We start from the raw sequence: 18,506 nt of genomic DNA, 5'->3' as shown, positions 1-18,506 counted from the left end.
TACAGTAAAACAAACTGGGGGTGTGACCAATTGCCATTTACAATTATTAATACTATTACTATTATTAGCATTAGTCTGTATTTTGGTTGAAACTAAGCCAGGAAAAAAAAGGAAAACATAAATAATAATAAAGAAATATATAAATAAAATCGAATTTTAAAAATAATTTTCAATTATGGAGACTGTAACGAATATTCGAAAAATCGAATAATCACTGGCATCCCTACTACACACACACACACACACACACAATTAATGTGGACCGTCCCGAAATTTAAAATAAGTTTTTCTACATTATCATTAGCTAGAATCATTCAAAGTGACCTTTAACATAAATAAAACATACAAATCATTAGATGATCTTTCATCAACCTAATCAATCACATAAACAAAGGCCAAATATATTTCAACAAACACACAAACGAGAAAATTACTCTAATATTGAATCCAATCAAGTCCCATCCAATTAACAAAAAAATCCAACACTCTGTCCTGAAGACAGAACCCAGAGTAACCACTAACCAGGATGACAGTCTGTAACACAGTCAGGAGACCTTTACAAACTGCCCCGCCCCTTCGCACACAGACGGGAGAAAGAGATCTCGTCTGGATTAGAAAGCTCGAAAATACATCATAGACCAGGGTATATGCAGGAATCCTGAGGTCAAATGTAATACCTTTTTAAGACCTTTTTTAAGACCCTTTCCATACATGTTAAGACCTCATCGCAACTTTGAGTTCTAACCGGTTACATTGGCGACACACTTTACCTCACATTTACTATATTGATTGTAAGATAGCACAACTAAACAGAGTGCAGACAGACTACTGAAGCCTCCTCTCCACATGAACTTCAACCTATCTGTGAAGGTCAGGTTTAATGCAGTATGCTGCTTTGTTGCTTCTGTACTCTGTGCTCTTTCATTCCAGTAAAACTCCTCAGAAACCATTAGAAACCAGTATTTGACCAATAAACAAAGCAATTGACAAAACTTTGAACTATGAAATATATTAAACTTTGGTGAGCTTCAGCGGGGTAATGCCATATAGGAGCTCCCTCACAAATACCCAGGGGTTAAATTGGGCTGGGGCTGTCCGGGGCTAAGCCCTGGCACATAGGACGATGCTCTGACGTCATCACCCTCACACATTTGTCATACGTTTACAAAAAACGATATATATCTTAAGACTTTTCTCGTTCTTAATATAGACTATATTTAGAGTCGATATGTGTTGACTTTACTTTAAAAAAGCAGATCTCTGTGACCGGATATAGTTTGGCTTAGTGAACATGTACATGAACATGGAGGAGCAGCATCGCCCGGACTCCTCAGCTCCTCCGCGTCTCCTCCGTGCAGAGAGCCTTAATTAGACCCTTCAGAAAAATGCGGGCTAAATTCCTTGATTATGTGATTAAACATGCAGGGTTTTTATGTGATTTCTAGCGGTAAAATTGCGCGAAATATGCGGAAAGTTGCGAAATATGCTAAATATGCGGGGAAAAAGAATAACAATTTTTTAAAATATTGGGCTGTCTTATTTATTCTCTCTCACACACAACCTGCCACTAACGTTAAACCCCTTTACTATTCAATTAAACACATTCAATGTTTATTTATTGTAAAAGCAATTGGGCTATTTTAATTTCACCCCCCCCCCCACACACACACACTTCTACGCCTCATTCTGTTTTCATTTACCCGTTCGTTATCTGACCAGCTTCAATCTTGTAGGCTACTCACTTCGTTTCTTGTAGCCCTCGAAAGGGTTTTGGAGGTTGATGCCTCGCTGAACGTGAGTTGTTTGGCTTTCTTGTCCGCAGCAGCAGAAAGCATTTTCGAATGTTTGAATGAATCAAAGTGGGTCGTCACCGTCGATTTTCTCTTATGCTCCAACACACAGTTGCACGGGGTGCAGAATAGTTTCCCCCCACTTATTGCCCGGTCTTTAGTAGAAATGTTCGTCGGTAAATGAGATGGATTCGATTTTTTCATCTTGGTGTTTTCTCTATCGTGTGAGCTCCACACGTTCACTCTATCCAGTGTTGTTTACATTCTGTGATGCGCGAGCTGATGACGTCACGTCAAGACGAGTCAACTTTTTTTCTTCTCAACTTTGTGTTGAAAAATGCGGGGATTATGCGGCCTTTTGATAAATATGCGGCCTTTTCAAAATATGCGCCATTTTGCTGATTATGCGGTAAATTCTGCGATCGCGTTTTTCTGGAGGGTCTACTTAATACCGGGGCTCGTTACCCATCCCTAGATGGGGAGAGGCGCAGCATATTGCTAAGGACTAAATACAATGGAGGGTTCTCATCTCAGCCTTATTACCCATAGGGGATGAAGAGGAGTAAGTAAATAAAGAGGTCGGCGCTCCAGGGTCTGGTTCTGCTGTGCGTTTTTGTGATGTAACGGTAAAACATTTCAGAATTCCTCCACGGGATGTCATTGTGTGTGTGTGTGTGTGTGTGTGTGTGTGTGTGTGTGTGTGTGTGTGTGTGTGTGTGTGTGTGTGTGTGTGTGTGTGTGTGTGTGTGTGTGTGTGTGTGTGTGTGTGTGTGTGTTGACAAGGAGGTTTAATAACTGTGCTCCACAAAACGTGCAGTCGGTTTCATTTTCATCGTCTTTTGCTTTTGTAGTAGAGTTAACAGGGTATTTTTATTTTAACTGTCGTCCCAAATTCGACCCCAAATAATTTTTTATCCTCCCCGACACGATTTTTTTCGGCCCAGACCCCACGCAGCAACCAGGGAACGACACCAGCTCACACTGTCTGCTCCTCGAGCCTCAAAGGGCGGAGCAGCGAGCCCCTCAACGTCCCCTCAACACGGCATCCAGACCCCACGCAGCATTCTCATCTGTTTGTCTTACTGGTGTCATTTTCTGGTTGCTAACAAACGCCATTGTAAAACATAAACACTGATATTCAGCTGTAACGGTGGTGGACTCATCAAAACAGAGTGGGCGAGCTGACCAATCAGAGCACAGTGGGCTCAAAGGAAGGGGGGGGCAGGAGCTCCAACAAGGCGTCTAGGACAGAGAGTGAATACACATACTATACAGAGATGCTGTTTGAGAAACCAATGTGAGTTTGGAACATAATTAGATAATTCCATATGTGTTCTTTCATAGTTTTGATGTCTTCAGTATTAATCTACAAAGTAGAAACAAATTAAAATTAACAAAAACCATTTAATGAGAAGGTGTCCAAACTTTTGACTGGTACTGTAAATAAAAAAACACACATATTTTAATATTTAGCAGGTTTCCTCATCTATAATCATTTACAGGGCTCGACATTATAAATGGCCCGCTGGCCCGGAAGCACTATTTAGACACCCCGGGCCAGCATAACGTACTTTCCACTTGCCCACTCGGGCCACTAAAAATATTGCTTTAAAAAAAAGAATTGTCCAGTGGTATTGGTATTTTGACTCACAATTTAGTTAAATTGTTTCGTTTATTAACGCTAGAACATAGCGTTCCGTGAGTCGGTTGTCGTTGTTGGGTGAAAAGAAAACAGCTGTTTGCCACGGAGCTTTATGATTAGAAAATTATAAAAGTAGGGTAGACATGTGGAGATTATCCGGCTGAACAAAACGTGCATTTATCAAACAGGTTTGTTTTCCACAGACTTTATTTCCAGCTAATAAATTACTATTGCAACAAATGTGTTAATTTTCTTCATTATTATCAAAATTTTTTGGACGAATGCTCCGGGCCAGTGGTTACAATGGTGGGGCCAGTGATAATACAATTCCACTGGCCCTCCGGGCCAGTGGCTTTTTACCCTTAAAGTCTACCCCTGATTTATACAAGCCCAACTTTGAACATGTACCAGTTCATAATCTAATCATCATTGTGAGAAAGACAAAGGTGCCAAAACCAGGATCAAAAGTAATAGTTAGAAGATCAATGAAATATTTTTGTGAAGTCATTTATAAATGATGTTCAAAAGATATGTTGGAAACAAGTTCTTGAGAAACTAAACCCAGATGATGCTCTTGATGGCTTTAATTTCTTATTCAAGCAAGTGATTGATAAACATGCACCACTTAGAAAGCAGACTGTAAGGAACCTTAGAACGCCCTGGTTAGATGATGAGCTAAGAGAACTAATGAAACAAAGAGATGATGCAAAACTTGTAGCTATCTCATCAAGTTATGAGTCAGACGGGCACATTTATAGAAAATTGAGGAATTATGTTACAGCATTAAATAAAAAGAAAAAACGAGTGTATTATGCAAATAAAATTAAAGCTATTAATGATGATAAGAAGAAGATGTGGGATTTAGTCAATGGCATGATGGCCGTAAGCCCAAATCCACCTCAACATATCTTGAAGTGGAAGGGAAATTTTTGACTAAACCGGTACAAATTGCTAATTATTTAAATGATTATTTTCTTGATAAAGTGGATACTTTGAGGAGAGATATGAAGCAACCTATTAACAGGAACTCCACTTTTCTAATAAATGATTTAATCATGGAAAATAAGAATTGTAAATTTAAAATAGAGAAAGTGTCAATTGCAGATGTTGAATGTCTACTAGGTAAATGTAATGATAAACCACCGGGTGTTGATAATCTAGATGGTACATTTCTTAGATATGTTGCTAATTTGGTTGCGGAGCCTATCTGCCATATCATCAATGTAAGTATTGAAAAGTGTATTTGCCCACAGGCATGGAAAATAGCAAAAATTATTCCACTTGCAAAAAATCCAGCTGGATCATTTTCTGGAACAAATAGTCGCCCGATAAGTTTATTACCAGCGTTAGGAAAGATAATGGAGAAAATAATGTTTAATCAAATACAGAAATACTTTGAAGGTAACAATCTTAATACTGCTTATCAACATGCCTACAGACCGGGCCATTCCACATGCACTGCTTTAACACAAATGACCGATGACTGGAAGGTGGAGGTAGATAATAGGAAGTTAGTGGGAACGGTACTACTTGATTTTAGTTCTGCCTTTGATGTCATCGATCATCCATTGTTGTTGAACAAGCTAGAGCAATATGGTTTTCATCTGAATGCACTGAGGTGGATAGAAAGTTATTTGACCAATCGATGTCAAACTGTTTTTTTCAATGGAAGTCTGTCAACTATTAAGAAAGTCAGTTGTGGAGTTCCTCAGGGGAGTTGTTTGGGACCACTTTTATTTTCTATTTTCACAAATGATCTACCATTGGTCTTACAGGAATCCAAAATTGTTATGTATGCAGATGACTCGACAATATATGGAGCAGGTTCATCTACAAGGGAGCTGAGTCACTGTATAAATAAGGATCTACAAATGATTTCAGAGTGGGTAATAAATAATAAGTTGGTACTTAATGCAGGAAAAACTAAATCTTTAATAATTGGGTCAAATCATCAGTTAAAATGTGAACCTAAATTGCAGTTACATTTAAACCATATTGACATTAAACAAGTCAAGGAAACTAAGTTGTTAGGGATAACTCTAGATCAAACACTGTCTTGGTCTAAACAAATTGATAATGTTGTGTGTAAAATGGGAAGGGGTGTGTCACTCGTTAAAAGAATTGTAAAACATTTGCCAATAGATGTCAGGAGACAAGTCTTGGATGCTTTGGTGCTATCACAGCTTGATTACTGTTTTGTTGTTTGGTCTAGTGCTTCAGAAAACGATTTAAATAAACTACAAGTAGCACAGAATAAGGCAGCACGATGTGTTCTGCAGTGCTCCTACAGAACCAGAGTGACTGAAATGCTGGAGACACTGAAATGGATGAGTGTTAGACAGAGGTCCATTTATTCTCTGTTAAATTTTGTAAAGAATATTACAGTGACACACTTACCACATATATTGTCACAAAAGTTCATAGCACAGTACTCTACACATAACTATCAAACCAGACATGCAATAGAAAAAAGGTTCATTTTACCCAAATCAAGATCAAATATCAGACAGAAAACAGTACTATACAGAGCAATGGTCAGCTGGAATTCGTTACCGGTCCATATCATTCAAGACAACTCAAACATACATTTCAAACATTTGCTAAAACAATATCTGAGAACTACAAATTAAATTTGAACTGTACTTGTGGGTCAATTAGTAATTAGTAATTAGTATTATCATGTAAATTATATTGTTGGTAAAATTTTGTTTAGGTTTTGACTTGATGATGGCTAAAATGTGATGACTATTTTTTTCTGTTTTGTTTTTGCTTTCACTTCCTTACCATGCACTTTTCATGAAATGATGAGTTGTTCCGTTCTGGTTTGTATTATGTATGTTTTGTGTGGGTGAGGACCCCAGGAAGAATAGCCAATGCTCATGCTAGTGCTAATGGGGATCCTAATAAAAAACTAAACTACCACAGTAAAATGAAACATCATAAATTAAACACTGACAGGGAACATTTTACTGCACCATCATTACTGTTACATAAGAAGGTGCCGTCAAATGTTCTGATGATACTTGCATACTTTTACTGAAATAAGGTTTGAATGCAGGATTTTAATTCTATACTGTAGGCGTACTGTATCTGTGAACGATCCCAAATACAATTCCTTGTTTATTGCAGCTAGTGCTCCGCCAGAAGAAAAAACCCTTTTTCACTTTCAAAGGGGCTGGGCTACATAAGGTCAATTGTGACAACAAAAATACACATTAAGTGGGACAAAGAAAGATAATGTGAAAATATAAAAACAAAGGCATTAATTAGGGCTGAAAAATTTCTCCCATTGTAATGGTGATTAGATTTTTAAATGCCAACACTTAACAGTTTATTCTGACTGTGTGTTTCCTGTTTCCTGCAGACGTCCAGCAGCTGGTGGTGGTTAAAGAAGAGCTTCTCCCTGACCAGCAGGAGTGGAGCACCAGTCTGGACCAGGAGGACCCAGAGTCCCCCCCACACATTAAGCAGGAACAGGAGGAACTCAGGGTCAGTGAGGAGGTGGAGGAGGCTGATATCACCAAGTCCACTTTCACTCCTGACCCTGTGAAGAGTGAAGATGATAAAGAGAAAACTCAGTCCTCTCAGCCTCATCAAAGACAAACTGAACACCTGGAAACAGAAGCTGATGGAGATGACTGTCGAGGACCAGAACCAGCCAGAAACTCAGATCCAGAGAGCAGTTTACAACTAAAGACTGAGGACGACACTGGAGAGTCTTCTGAACCTGACACTGGAGACTCTTCTGAACCTGACACTGAAGACAGTGCTGATTGGAAAGAGACCAGAGAACCTGCGTCAGGCTCAAACTCACTGAAAAATAGACATGAATCTGTCAGTGATTCACGACCTAGTGCTGAAAATAAACCATTCAGCTGCTCAGTCTGTAAGAAAGCTTTTTCACTGAATGGAAATGTAAAGGCACACATGAGAGTCCACACAGGAGAGAAAGCACACAGCTGCTCAGTCTGTAAGAAAGCTTTTTCACATAGTGGAAGTTTAAAGGCACACATGAGAGTCCACACAGGAGAGAAAGCACACAGCTGCTCAGTCTGTAACAAAGCTTTTTCACATAGTGGAACTTTAAAGGAACACATGAGCGTCCACACAGGAGAGAAACCACACAGCTGCTCAGTTTGTACCAAATATTTTGCACGGAGTGGAAGTTTAAAGGCACACATGAGAGTCCACACAGGAGAGAAACCACACAGCTGTACAGTCTGTAAGAAAGCTTTTTCACATAGTGGAAGTTTAAATGAACACATGAGAGTCCACACAGGAGAGAAACCACACAGCTGTGCAGTCTGTAAGAAAGCTTTTTCGCATAGTGGAAACTTAAAGTCACACATGAGAGTCCACACAGGAGAGGAACCACACAGCTGTACAATCTGTAAGAAAGCTTTTTCACAGAGTGGAAGTTTAAAGGAACACATGAAAGTCCACACAGGAGAGAAACCCTTTGGTTGTACAGTCTGTAAGAAAGCTTTTTCACATAGTGGAAACTTAAAGTCACACATGAGGGTCCACACAGGAGAGGAAGAATATAGCTGCAATGTTTGTGACAAAAGATTTAAATGGCATAATCGCTTAAAAAGACACAAGTGTGTTGGTCGCCAGCTGCTTCTGTAGCTAAGGGAATACATTTGTCTATTTTGTGTCCTGATGACCTAATGCCGTTATATGTAATATGTTACTCCCTAAGCCTGATTTCACCCACCTGCAACCGATTCACTAATAATCACAAATGTTCATTTCTTTGACCCCTTGACTCAACAACTTTCTTGTTTAATAATCGTTACATCTCCTCAAGACCAAGTTCCTGTGTCCTGCCTTTCACATGCTGATCACCCACTGCTCATTTAAGGTGGACTGACCGATACAAGGGACTAGCTAGTCTTAGTGTCTTAATGCAAATGTTTTGTAAAGTGATGCTAGACCAAAGACGTGCTGTTGGGCTGTGTGCTCTCTGCAGGACGGTGTCTGTACTCAAAGATTGTTGATGAAATGAGAGATTCACTCTGTTTTTGTTGTCTAAACGACGCCAACAGAGTGATACGTCTTCTTTCCAGCAGATGGCATAAATGTTACATCATCCAGTTCAACTGTCATCCACACATTAATGATTCAAAACAGCAATGTGTAAGATATGGCTAGTAATTGACTATTTCAACAGAATGTGATGTGGTTACAGTCTTGAGGCCATGTCCAATATGTTTATGCTTTGTTTGATTAAATCTACTGAAATGAGCATTCAATGACTCAATTATTCTGAATGACTGATTACATCATGGGTTTGCATTGCAATATTAGAACACATAAAACCCAACTTTATTTCTTCCAAGTTGCAGGTGTTCATTGTTTAGAAGTCCGCTGTGTTTCATAGAAAGACAGGAAGGAGCCAAAAGAGTTTATATTTTGTATTTTTTTATATTCAAGCTCTTCTCTTAAGGTATTATCTCAATATGTATCCTTTTATTCCAATTAAAGCTTACATTTGTGCTGCCAATTATTGAGACTGTTTCACAGCTTTATGTTAAATATTTAGACTGTTTTCTTTACATATAGATTACATAGGATGAACAGCACGATCCACTCTGCTGGATTCTGCCCAAACCGGCTCAAAATGCATGCAAACATCTCGCTTTATCCATACTCCTGCAGTTGTATTGTTCTGGATTCATAGTGAGGAGTATTAGATGTTCTGCACTTTTATTGTTATGTATTTAATATAAAGTGAAATACCCATAAAGACAAGAGACTCACTTAAAGGGGACCTACTGTATCATGCAAAATGCACCTTTGTACGTCTTTTATACATTAATATGTGTCCCCGTTATTCCAGGGAACTCACCAAGTGTCAGAAAACACAACCCTCTCTATTTTCCTCCATACCCAAATCTCTGAAAAAGGGGCTGCAACGGATCTGATACAGACTGGTCCAGATTTGAACACTTTTCTGACGTCAGGACGGTGGCGCTATACGGCTATTGGGTCAACTCCACCAATCAGGAGAAGACAGCCACGGACATTGCCGTTCGAAAGCGCTGGAGACGCTGTAGTACATATTTCAGGCCACCAGATGGTGCTGTTCTCACTGAATCTGAGCATGAAGGGCAGTTTTAAATTGAGCGAAATGAGGAATGGATAGAATGCATGATCTGTTTGGTATTTTGAAAAACAAAACGTATAAATATACCTTATAGGTATGGCCCTACAATATATTATTCAAATATAGCATGATAGGTCCACTTTAAGGAAAAAGGTTCTTCATTTGCACATAAACATGGTCAAATATTTAAAGTTGTGACCAGATTAGTGATGGGTCGTTCGCGTACGATTCGTTCTTTTTGAAAGAATCTTTGAAGTGAACGAGATGAACTGATTCCTCCCACAAAACGATTTGTTTGTTTGAGTCGCCGCCTTCCGCCAAAAGCTAAAGAGAAGCAGTTTGCGAACGACAAACTTAAAGAACTGGGGGAAACAGTTCAGAACTGTTTCCTAAAGTTATTTTATCTTATATCCCTTTCTTTCAAGAGGAGGGTCCCATCAGGGCTCCTCCAAAATACTGGATGTTCCATCTACACAGAGTTGGACTCAGTTAGACAACTACCACAAATACAATGAAGTACTTTACTGTTGGACTCAGTACTAGTTGAACTTCTACCACAAGTAGGCTTCTATGAAGTTATTTTACTGTGTACTTTTTCAGTTATTCTCTGTCAAACTCCTGTTGCAGAAAAACATTTTATTTCTCATCAAATATGGCAGAAAACATGCAGTTTGACAGAGGATTACAACTGTAATCAGAGCCCTCTCATCTGAGCTCCGACACACACACACACACACACACACACACACACACACACACACACACACACACACACACACACACACACACACACACACACACACACACACACACACACACACACACACACACACACACACACACACACACACACACACACACACACACACACACACACACACACACACACACACACACACACACACACACACACACACACACGAGCGGGACATCCTCCTCAACCTGTCCGATATAAAAGCTTCAGAGGACGGATACCTGAACCGTAGCGTCCAGCTAGCTTAGCCGCTAGCTTAAGTACAAAGACGAATCGTTCGCGAACGTGCAAATCACCAAAAGTCGTTCGCGAACCGGTGAACGAATCAGTGAACGAATCTTTAAAGTGAACTGAATCAAAAGATTTGTGTCCCCGAAGGGATTCGAAATGCCCATCACTAGACCAGACGGTGTCGCCCTAATCCGTGTATCTACGGTCCATTTAGCGGAAGAGCGTCCGAGCAACAAACTCTCACTCCATAAACGTCCAGGAGCAACGTTTGGTCAGGGTCCCGTGGCGTGCAGTTGTGACGCTCCTAGGCTCCTTCAGCTTCATAAAGGGACGCAAATAGCTTTCAACTGATTGCAATGTATTCCCATCTGTGGCGGGATTTGATGCTCCTGGAATTACGGCATTCGTTTGTGTCAGCTGCCCTTAAAGGCAATGTGAGCGTCCATTCCCATTGGATAACGGAGAATTGTACACCCGGAAGTAAGTATTCCCCTTACTGTCGATTGATTTTACAGTGATATCTGCATTACTCATCGACTAAAAAACACCATATTATCCTTGTTAATTACACAACATTGATTGGTTTAAATTGTGTGCAATGCTTTTGTATTTTTCCCCTTCGATTCGGAGAAACAAATATTTTTTCGGAGTAAAGGATGGCAGAAGACACTACACTAACCAGAATCCCCAGCTATCGTTTAGGACTACACCATGTGCTCTGTTTGACAAACCCCGTGATTAGTTCTCAAGCTCTGTGATTGGTTGCATTCCGTATGAAAAAAAACGTTTCGTAAAAGATAAAATCATACTTTATTCAGCAGTGCTTGCTTTACTCTTTGAAAGTCATCACATGAATGCATTGTAATAAATGGTTCGGCTGCATTAAATATATTACAGATCTGTCGTAGTTCTTTATTTTTATTTATCTACAGAGATCGGGCTCAGAATAGACCGTAAACTATTTTACCGTTCAGTTTGAATTTCACCATAAAGTTAGTAGTAATATTTTGTTTTGATATCATTGTTTTTTATTAACTACTTGACCGCTGGGTCATGTTAAGACCATCTTTTCTGTGTTGCTGTGGGTTTTTTCCATCGCTTTTGTGTTACAAATATCAAAACAATAACTAAATATATCCGTCGTAAACTAAACCAGAAACAGCAGTATATTTTATTTTGTTAACACTGTAAACTTGACAGCTTTTTAACCCAAACCACCTACTGGTTAAAGCACGTTATTACACGTTTGGAGTAATGCAATGCAGGTAGATTGTGTTGCTTTTTAATGACTGTTTAAAATGCATTTTTGTAAAGCACTTTTGAATGTGTTATATTTTATGAAAACATTTAAATATTAAGAGTATATACAAAATAGGAGGAAAGTAGAAGGTCAATGATATAAATATAGAATAGAAAATATCAAGAAGATACTGTAAATGGTATCTAGAATAATAATAATAATGATAATAATAATAATAATAATACATGGGACTTGTATAGCACTTTTCAAGAAACTCAAAGACGCTTTGACAGAGAATAATTTTTTTTTTTAAAAACAAAGAAATACAAAAAGAGATGAACAAAACAAAAAATAGGGGGGCGGGGTGGTCAGTGGTTGAATTCTGCGTTGAAACGATGGTTTTTGAGTGATGTTTTGAATGCTGTGAGGGAGGAAGAATCTCTGATTGATTGGGGTAGTGAGTTCCAGAGGGTGGGTGCAGCAACGGAGAAGGCTCTATTTAGAACTGAATAAAACAGTTTAGTGCCGGATGTACAAAGATATTAATAGGAGGATGTGCAAAACAGACAAACTAATTAGGCTTTATTTAAACATTAAATAATACTTTAGGTTAAGGTCTTTTAAATACATAAGCAAAAAGCTTTGGGGGTATCTATATTAAGCCTGACAAAGTACTTAACGTTTAATATATTGCATGGTTTGTTTTGGGACTTGACAATCCAACCCAGTCTCACAAAAAAAAACGTGTAATCACAACGTAGGACGTAGTATTTCTACAAAAACGCCTCTGAAATTGTAGGATCCCTACGTTTTTTTTTCACTATTCATTCCAATGGCTGGTGTCTATGTCACGTGATCTTGAAATTTCAGGGGAAAAAAACATGGCCGAACTTCGTTTTATTCTCGGTGGAAAATGCCTATTTTAAAGTTAGTTTGGCCATTAAAATGCGTTTTGATGTCATTTGATGCGAGAAATATGAGTTGTTATTTCAGATTATGTGTGCAGTGGATGTACATGATCTTTAGTTTGCTAGTTATTACGAAGATTACTTCAGGAAATTGTGCCCATACAACGTTTTCATTGTTACCAAGGTGGTTGCTAGGGACGCTGCTATCGATATTATTTCTGTTATGTTGTGTAATTGTTTAATGGTGTTATCTTTATTGCTACCCCCTTCCCCATCAATGTATAGTGTTGGTCCACAGCGCAAAGATATTAGTTTAACAAAATCTGCATCTAAAATTGTGGCATAGATACATTATTTTCCCCTGTGCAATTCTCGTCAGGACCGAGGGTCGGAGCAGCTCATTTGCTTTAGAGAATATTACACCCGGAAATAAGTATTCTCTCCGCTTCGCTTGACAAACCCCATGATAGTCCTCAAGCTCTGTGATTGGAGAGTATGCTCCGAGGGTTACGCCGAGCGTCGAACAGCACTTTGAAATGGGATGGAACCACGGCAGACTGTCCAAAACTGGATTTGAAAGGGTCCACCCCGTCCCCCCTTCCCCCACCCGCCCCCAGAACTACACATGCTGGTTATTGTGTTTCGCAACATGTTCTCTATCTATGGCACGTCTCTACTGGGAGTTGTAGTTTTAAAAGACGTTTTCGTATTTCCCATAATAAGAAGTTGCCAGTATACTGTGTAGATCCCTGGAGGTTTAGGGGATAGGAAACACTCAAATGTAAAACATATAATTAATAAATGGGTGAAAATTGCTTGTGCCCATAATGGGCAGTATTAATATATACCCACATGCCAGCTAAGGTCAGAAGAGCTTTATTTAACAGCTGGTCTTATGTTTGTGACCCCTCCTGTTGTTAATGTATAAGCCTGAAACATGCACTTGTCAAGGTTCAGAGGCACATTTTGCAAATATGGCAGTAGCCACTGATCATCTTAACCCTTTGGAGTCGACCGTCACGCCAGCGTGATCAGATCACATGACCTGTTCAAGCCGCTGCCGCATAAAAACAACAGTCCGGACAACATTGCCGTTTGTTTCTGTCGAAAACACTGGCTTGAAACTATATCCCAGTCTTTGTTTCATGCAAAAAGACCCAGTAAACACGGAGATACGATGATAAAAAGTTAATACATTTCAAAAGTATGAAAAATGGAAGCACATATTTGAATATCTTTGCCGTATTTGATCATTTTGCGAAACGGAAAATACTGGAAACTGTAGATCCTGCTCAACAGGATGTATCATGTGTATTTTTGTCGAAAGTACTGGCTTGAAACTATATTCCAGTCTTTGTTTCATGCAAAAAGACCCAATAAAGACGGAGACACGATAATATAAAGTTAATACAAATATATTTCAAAAGTATAAATAATAATAATAATAATAATTTGATCATTTTGCGAAACAGAAAATACTGGAAACTGTAGATTCTGCTCAACAGGATGTATTTACCAGGGAGGGGGTGAGGTAATCAGGTAAACGGAGTGATACGAAGCGAGACGAAAAGAGACGAAGAATGACGGTGGGAACCGAAGAGAGACGGCGGGAAATGGAGAGAGACGAAGATATACGAAGACAGGCGGCGGGAGACAAAGAGAGACGGCGGGAGACTACGATTGAAGTAAAGTGACAGACAAACATTGAGAATTTAGATATAGTTAGACAGATTTAGAGTTTTGAAGATATAACTATGATGAAGAGAACTCTGAACGTGAGCTATGAGCTTGTTTTCTGACATGGAGGAGGAGGAGGAACCTGTGATGTTGCCCTCTGTGTCGTAGAAATTGCTTTGAAGCGTGGCACAGGTAAAGACAGAAAAAACAGATTTTTCTACATAATGTGTATATACTGTATATATTTGTATTATATTTATAATAACACTTCTGCCTTACCAGAATTAAATCCCATGTACATTATTTAAGCTTTTAAATGTTTTGTTGTGCCTCCTGTGTCACTGTTGACAGAACTTGAGAAATGAGGAAAAAAAGCCTATGGATACACCTGTTATTTGTTCATAAAATGTGTATATAGGTTCATGCTACCTCAATCAAACTTTCACATTATCATAGTGACATCCCATGTGTATATTTCCAGCTTTCAAATGGTTTTGTTGTGTATGTTTGTGTTACCTATATGAAAAATAATATCATTTTCAAAATCTGTTTTTAAGTGTTTTTGTGTTTTTCATTCATTGCATAACTACACCGTTTATGATATGTCATCTTCACGCCTCAAAGTCATCGAGGAGCTTTTACAAGTACACATTAGTATCATACATTTACTGTGGACAATACCCACAGGAGAAAATCCGGGTGAAGTGTCTTGCCCAAGGACACAACGGCCTGATGCAGTGGCGGCGGGAGCGGGTTTCGAACTGGAGGCGTATCTCGGACAGAGGAATGCCGCGAGCTTTGCAGGTTATTAACCGAGGTTAAAACCGGCAGGCTCCTGCAGCAAACCCTGCTGGCTAGTAACCAGAGGCGCGGGAATGTATTTTGAGTGGGGGTGCTGAGGTGCTGGACTCCAGTGAACACTATTACGGGCACCATAGAGCACGCACAAAAAAACTCCCCACACGCAAGTAAACCCGCGACTGTTACAATGAAGGCTCGATAATCAGCTCACGGCATATACACAAGTTATTGAGCCGTTTCCGCTCTACATCCTGAACTCCTCCCTTCGATGCAATGCACTTCCGTTTTGGCGGACTGGGTTTGTTTTGCTAGCTAGCTCCGTTGTGCCGACAAAGCACTGATATCGCAGAGACAAAGAGGATATAACAATTACAACATGAAGAAAAGTGGTTCGGGAACTACGTGTGCGGTAGTTGGTTGCAATCACTCGAGAAAGCACCTGAACGAGTGGTTAGATAGAGAGTGCTACGACCACAAACCAGCACCCAGCACCCAGCCATGTTGTTCATTAAATACAGATAAACACAACAAATACTGCATGCATTGTATTTTTTTATATTATATATGAATATTTTCATAGTGATGTAATTGTGTGGGCTGCTTTTATATTTTAATTTGTAATACCTGTTAGGATTAAACATGTGATCTTTCTTGTTGAAGCCATTTCTTTAGTTTCCTCTCAACAATTAATTAATTCAGTGTTATTTATGTACAGTATGAGCTTAATATGAATGATGAACTGTGTTAAAAGAAATTGTAGCACTCTAAGGAACATATGAAATGCAATAATGCAATAACAGTGCAATAATGAAATTAAATTACATCAAACTTTATTTTCACTCAAACAGTACAGGCACATATGATATATTGCACAGCATAAAGAGATCATGTAAATTGTGCATTATGTAAACAACAGACAACTGTTGGCTCCTGTGGGCATGACCTAAATAAGGCAGTTTATTTTGGTTTTATGCTGGGCCACGTCGTCATGTTATCCTCCCAGTTTTGCACTGAATTCGGGTGGGGGAGAGTAACGCCATCTCCAGTCAAAGAAGTAGAATCGTGTTCCCAAGCTAGCATCACTGTTAGCATCGAAATCGCTGTGTTTACACCAGTGCCCGTCTGACTGTTTACATCGGTTTACACCGACAGACGCTGTGCAAAAGACTTCCGGCGGAAATGAAGTGCATTTGTGTAGTGTCATGGCGCTACCCGTGTTTTGGCGCGTAAACTTGTCTATAGGCAGGGGTAAAGTGCTATTTTTTTACGAGTGGGGAGCGGACCTCACCTCCTCTAGGGGGGTCCGGGGGGATGCTCCCCCGGGGAGATTTTTTTTATATATTGAAGTTAAAAGCATCAATCTGGTGCACTTTGAGAGCAACATTAAGAGATCTATGGATACATCTCTCAACACCCAGATGAAACACAACTCTAAGCAGATGTTCTTTTTCTTTATGGATATTTTACAAATCACTCCCCTTTCAAACTGTATTCTTGTTTTACTGCCATATAGTATTTCATAACTGTTTTTCCTTTATTCTCTTATTTTTTTTATAACTATAATGATCATATGAAGGTGTGCCGCGGAAATAATCTTTTGAATAATTTTTGACCAAACCGTTTGAGACCCACTGAGATAACTTAGACTAAAGTTAACTATCTAAACACTCAGAGAGTCCTTTAGCTCACCTGAGCCTCTCAGTCTGAGAGGAGAGCGCTCCTCCAGCTTGTTGTGGAACAAACAGCTCCGTATGTCCGTTGGTGCAGCTAGCTAACCAGATGCTAACAACACGGTCCCTGCTGCTGGCACCGGTCCCTCCCTCTCTCCCCCTCTCTCACACACACTAAATGCGCTATTTCCGCACACACAGAGCCGCGAGCTTGAATGACACAAGCACACTTTTATTTCCATGCAACTCTCTGATTGGTCTGGTGTCTTGCCTCTGTTGCATTCACTGAACACGGGAAATTACAGTCCTGCCGTCCTTTCTAGTGTCTTGAAGAGGTTCACGTAAAGCACGGTTAATGTATTATATTATTGAGGTAGAATTGTCCGGGGCTACAGAAAAAACATTCGTGCCGAAATATTATTTTACCAACAATGTGGAATTTATTGGCTACATATTACACATATTATGCACAGCGGGAGCAGCAATAACCGTCAAATAATAATTCAGACAGGGGAGCTCCGCACCCCCTGCCTGCCGCTAGGGGGTGCTGCAGCGCCCTCAGCACCCCCCTTCCCGCGCCCATGCTAGTAACCGATTACTGGTTATAGGCAGCTGGCTTACACAGGGGATATGTGAGAAACACTTGTTACTGATGACTCAGTACAAAAAGTTGGAAAATGAACACACTTTATTTTACTCACAACCCCCAGAACGTCAGAACCGGCTCTGCTTCCTCGGAGGCTCTCGTGGAGCAGACCAGGAGCGGGGGACCCTCACTCCCCTTTGACTCGCCGCCAGGAGACGCTGTCTCTGGGGTGGCAGGGGAGCGGAGACGTGGGACGGAGCCCCTGCAGCCGCCGAAGGGCGAGCCTGACGCCGAGGCGGTTGCTGTGGGCGTCTCTCCGCTTTCCAGCTGGAGCCAGCCTGGTCTCTGGGGGCGCTCAACGTGGGGCGCCGCCCAGCGATTATGTTGGCATGTCTTACCCCAAAAGACGCCGTCAGGCTCGGCTCCAGAGAAGGGGCGGCTGAAAAACCAGCATCTGTGGACCCCTCCACCTTGGTGAGGGGAACAAATGTGGCCACCGTAGCCTTCAGGGTCCTCGGGTTCGCCGCCGCCCCCTCCTGGAACCTCCTGATGGCTGGGAAGCGTGGCCAGATCGGGTCACTCCTGACCGTCTGCACCCGCGAAAAGTCATTATGAACCCAGAGCCACATGAGGGACAATCTCTCACACAATTGTTACTCATGTTTACTCTGCAATTGAAGTGTCTCTTGTGCTTCAGTAACGGGGTGCTGAAGAAAAGAGGGAGCAGATTGTCTGGCCTCCTTCCTATTTATACCGGAAGGGAGCCCGAGGGTGGCGCCCACCTTGCGGGCGGGCGGGCGTGGACTACAAGTGTTTTCAGTGCTGCGCGGGTGCGCAGGGGGATTACCCAATAGCCTTAGAGGGCGAAGCCATATACGAAATAGAACTGCCGTTGCAGGAAAGACGGCCGGCAAAAATCACTTACCGTGTGAACGTGAACATTAATAGAATATCACCTCCCATCTTCAGAGCAATCTGACTATTATAACATTGGCGTTAAAAAAGCTTACTTAAATATCTGCCACAACATAAGTAACCGGATCAAAGTAACAGTACAGTCCGCGACATATCACATCATAATGTATCATATATCTCCTT

The 18,506-nt window shown here is 40.5% G+C and overlaps 1 protein-coding gene across 1 annotated transcript in view; it reads left to right on the top strand.

Annotated features, from left to right (window-relative positions):
* Nucleotides 1–8,938, top strand: part of LOC307045178 (uncharacterized protein) — a 117,178-nt gene extending 108,240 nt beyond the window's left edge. The window contains exon 6 of the mRNA XM_079690709.1: nucleotides 6,797–8,938. Within this exon, the coding sequence (XP_079546835.1) occupies nucleotides 6,797–8,061 (1,265 nt within the window). The 3' untranslated portion in view covers nucleotides 8,062–8,938. The remainder of the gene's footprint in view (nucleotides 1–6,796) is intronic.
* Nucleotides 8,939–18,506: the final 9,568 nt, after the last annotated feature.

This window comes from Notothenia rossii (assembly GCF_949606895.1).
Source record: "Notothenia rossii genome assembly, chromosome: 1".
In the NCBI taxonomy this organism is placed as follows: domain Eukaryota; kingdom Metazoa; phylum Chordata; class Actinopteri; order Perciformes; family Nototheniidae; genus Notothenia; species Notothenia rossii.
The sequence above is the reverse complement of the archived record's forward strand: the minus strand, read 5'-3'. Positions and strand labels throughout refer to the sequence as shown.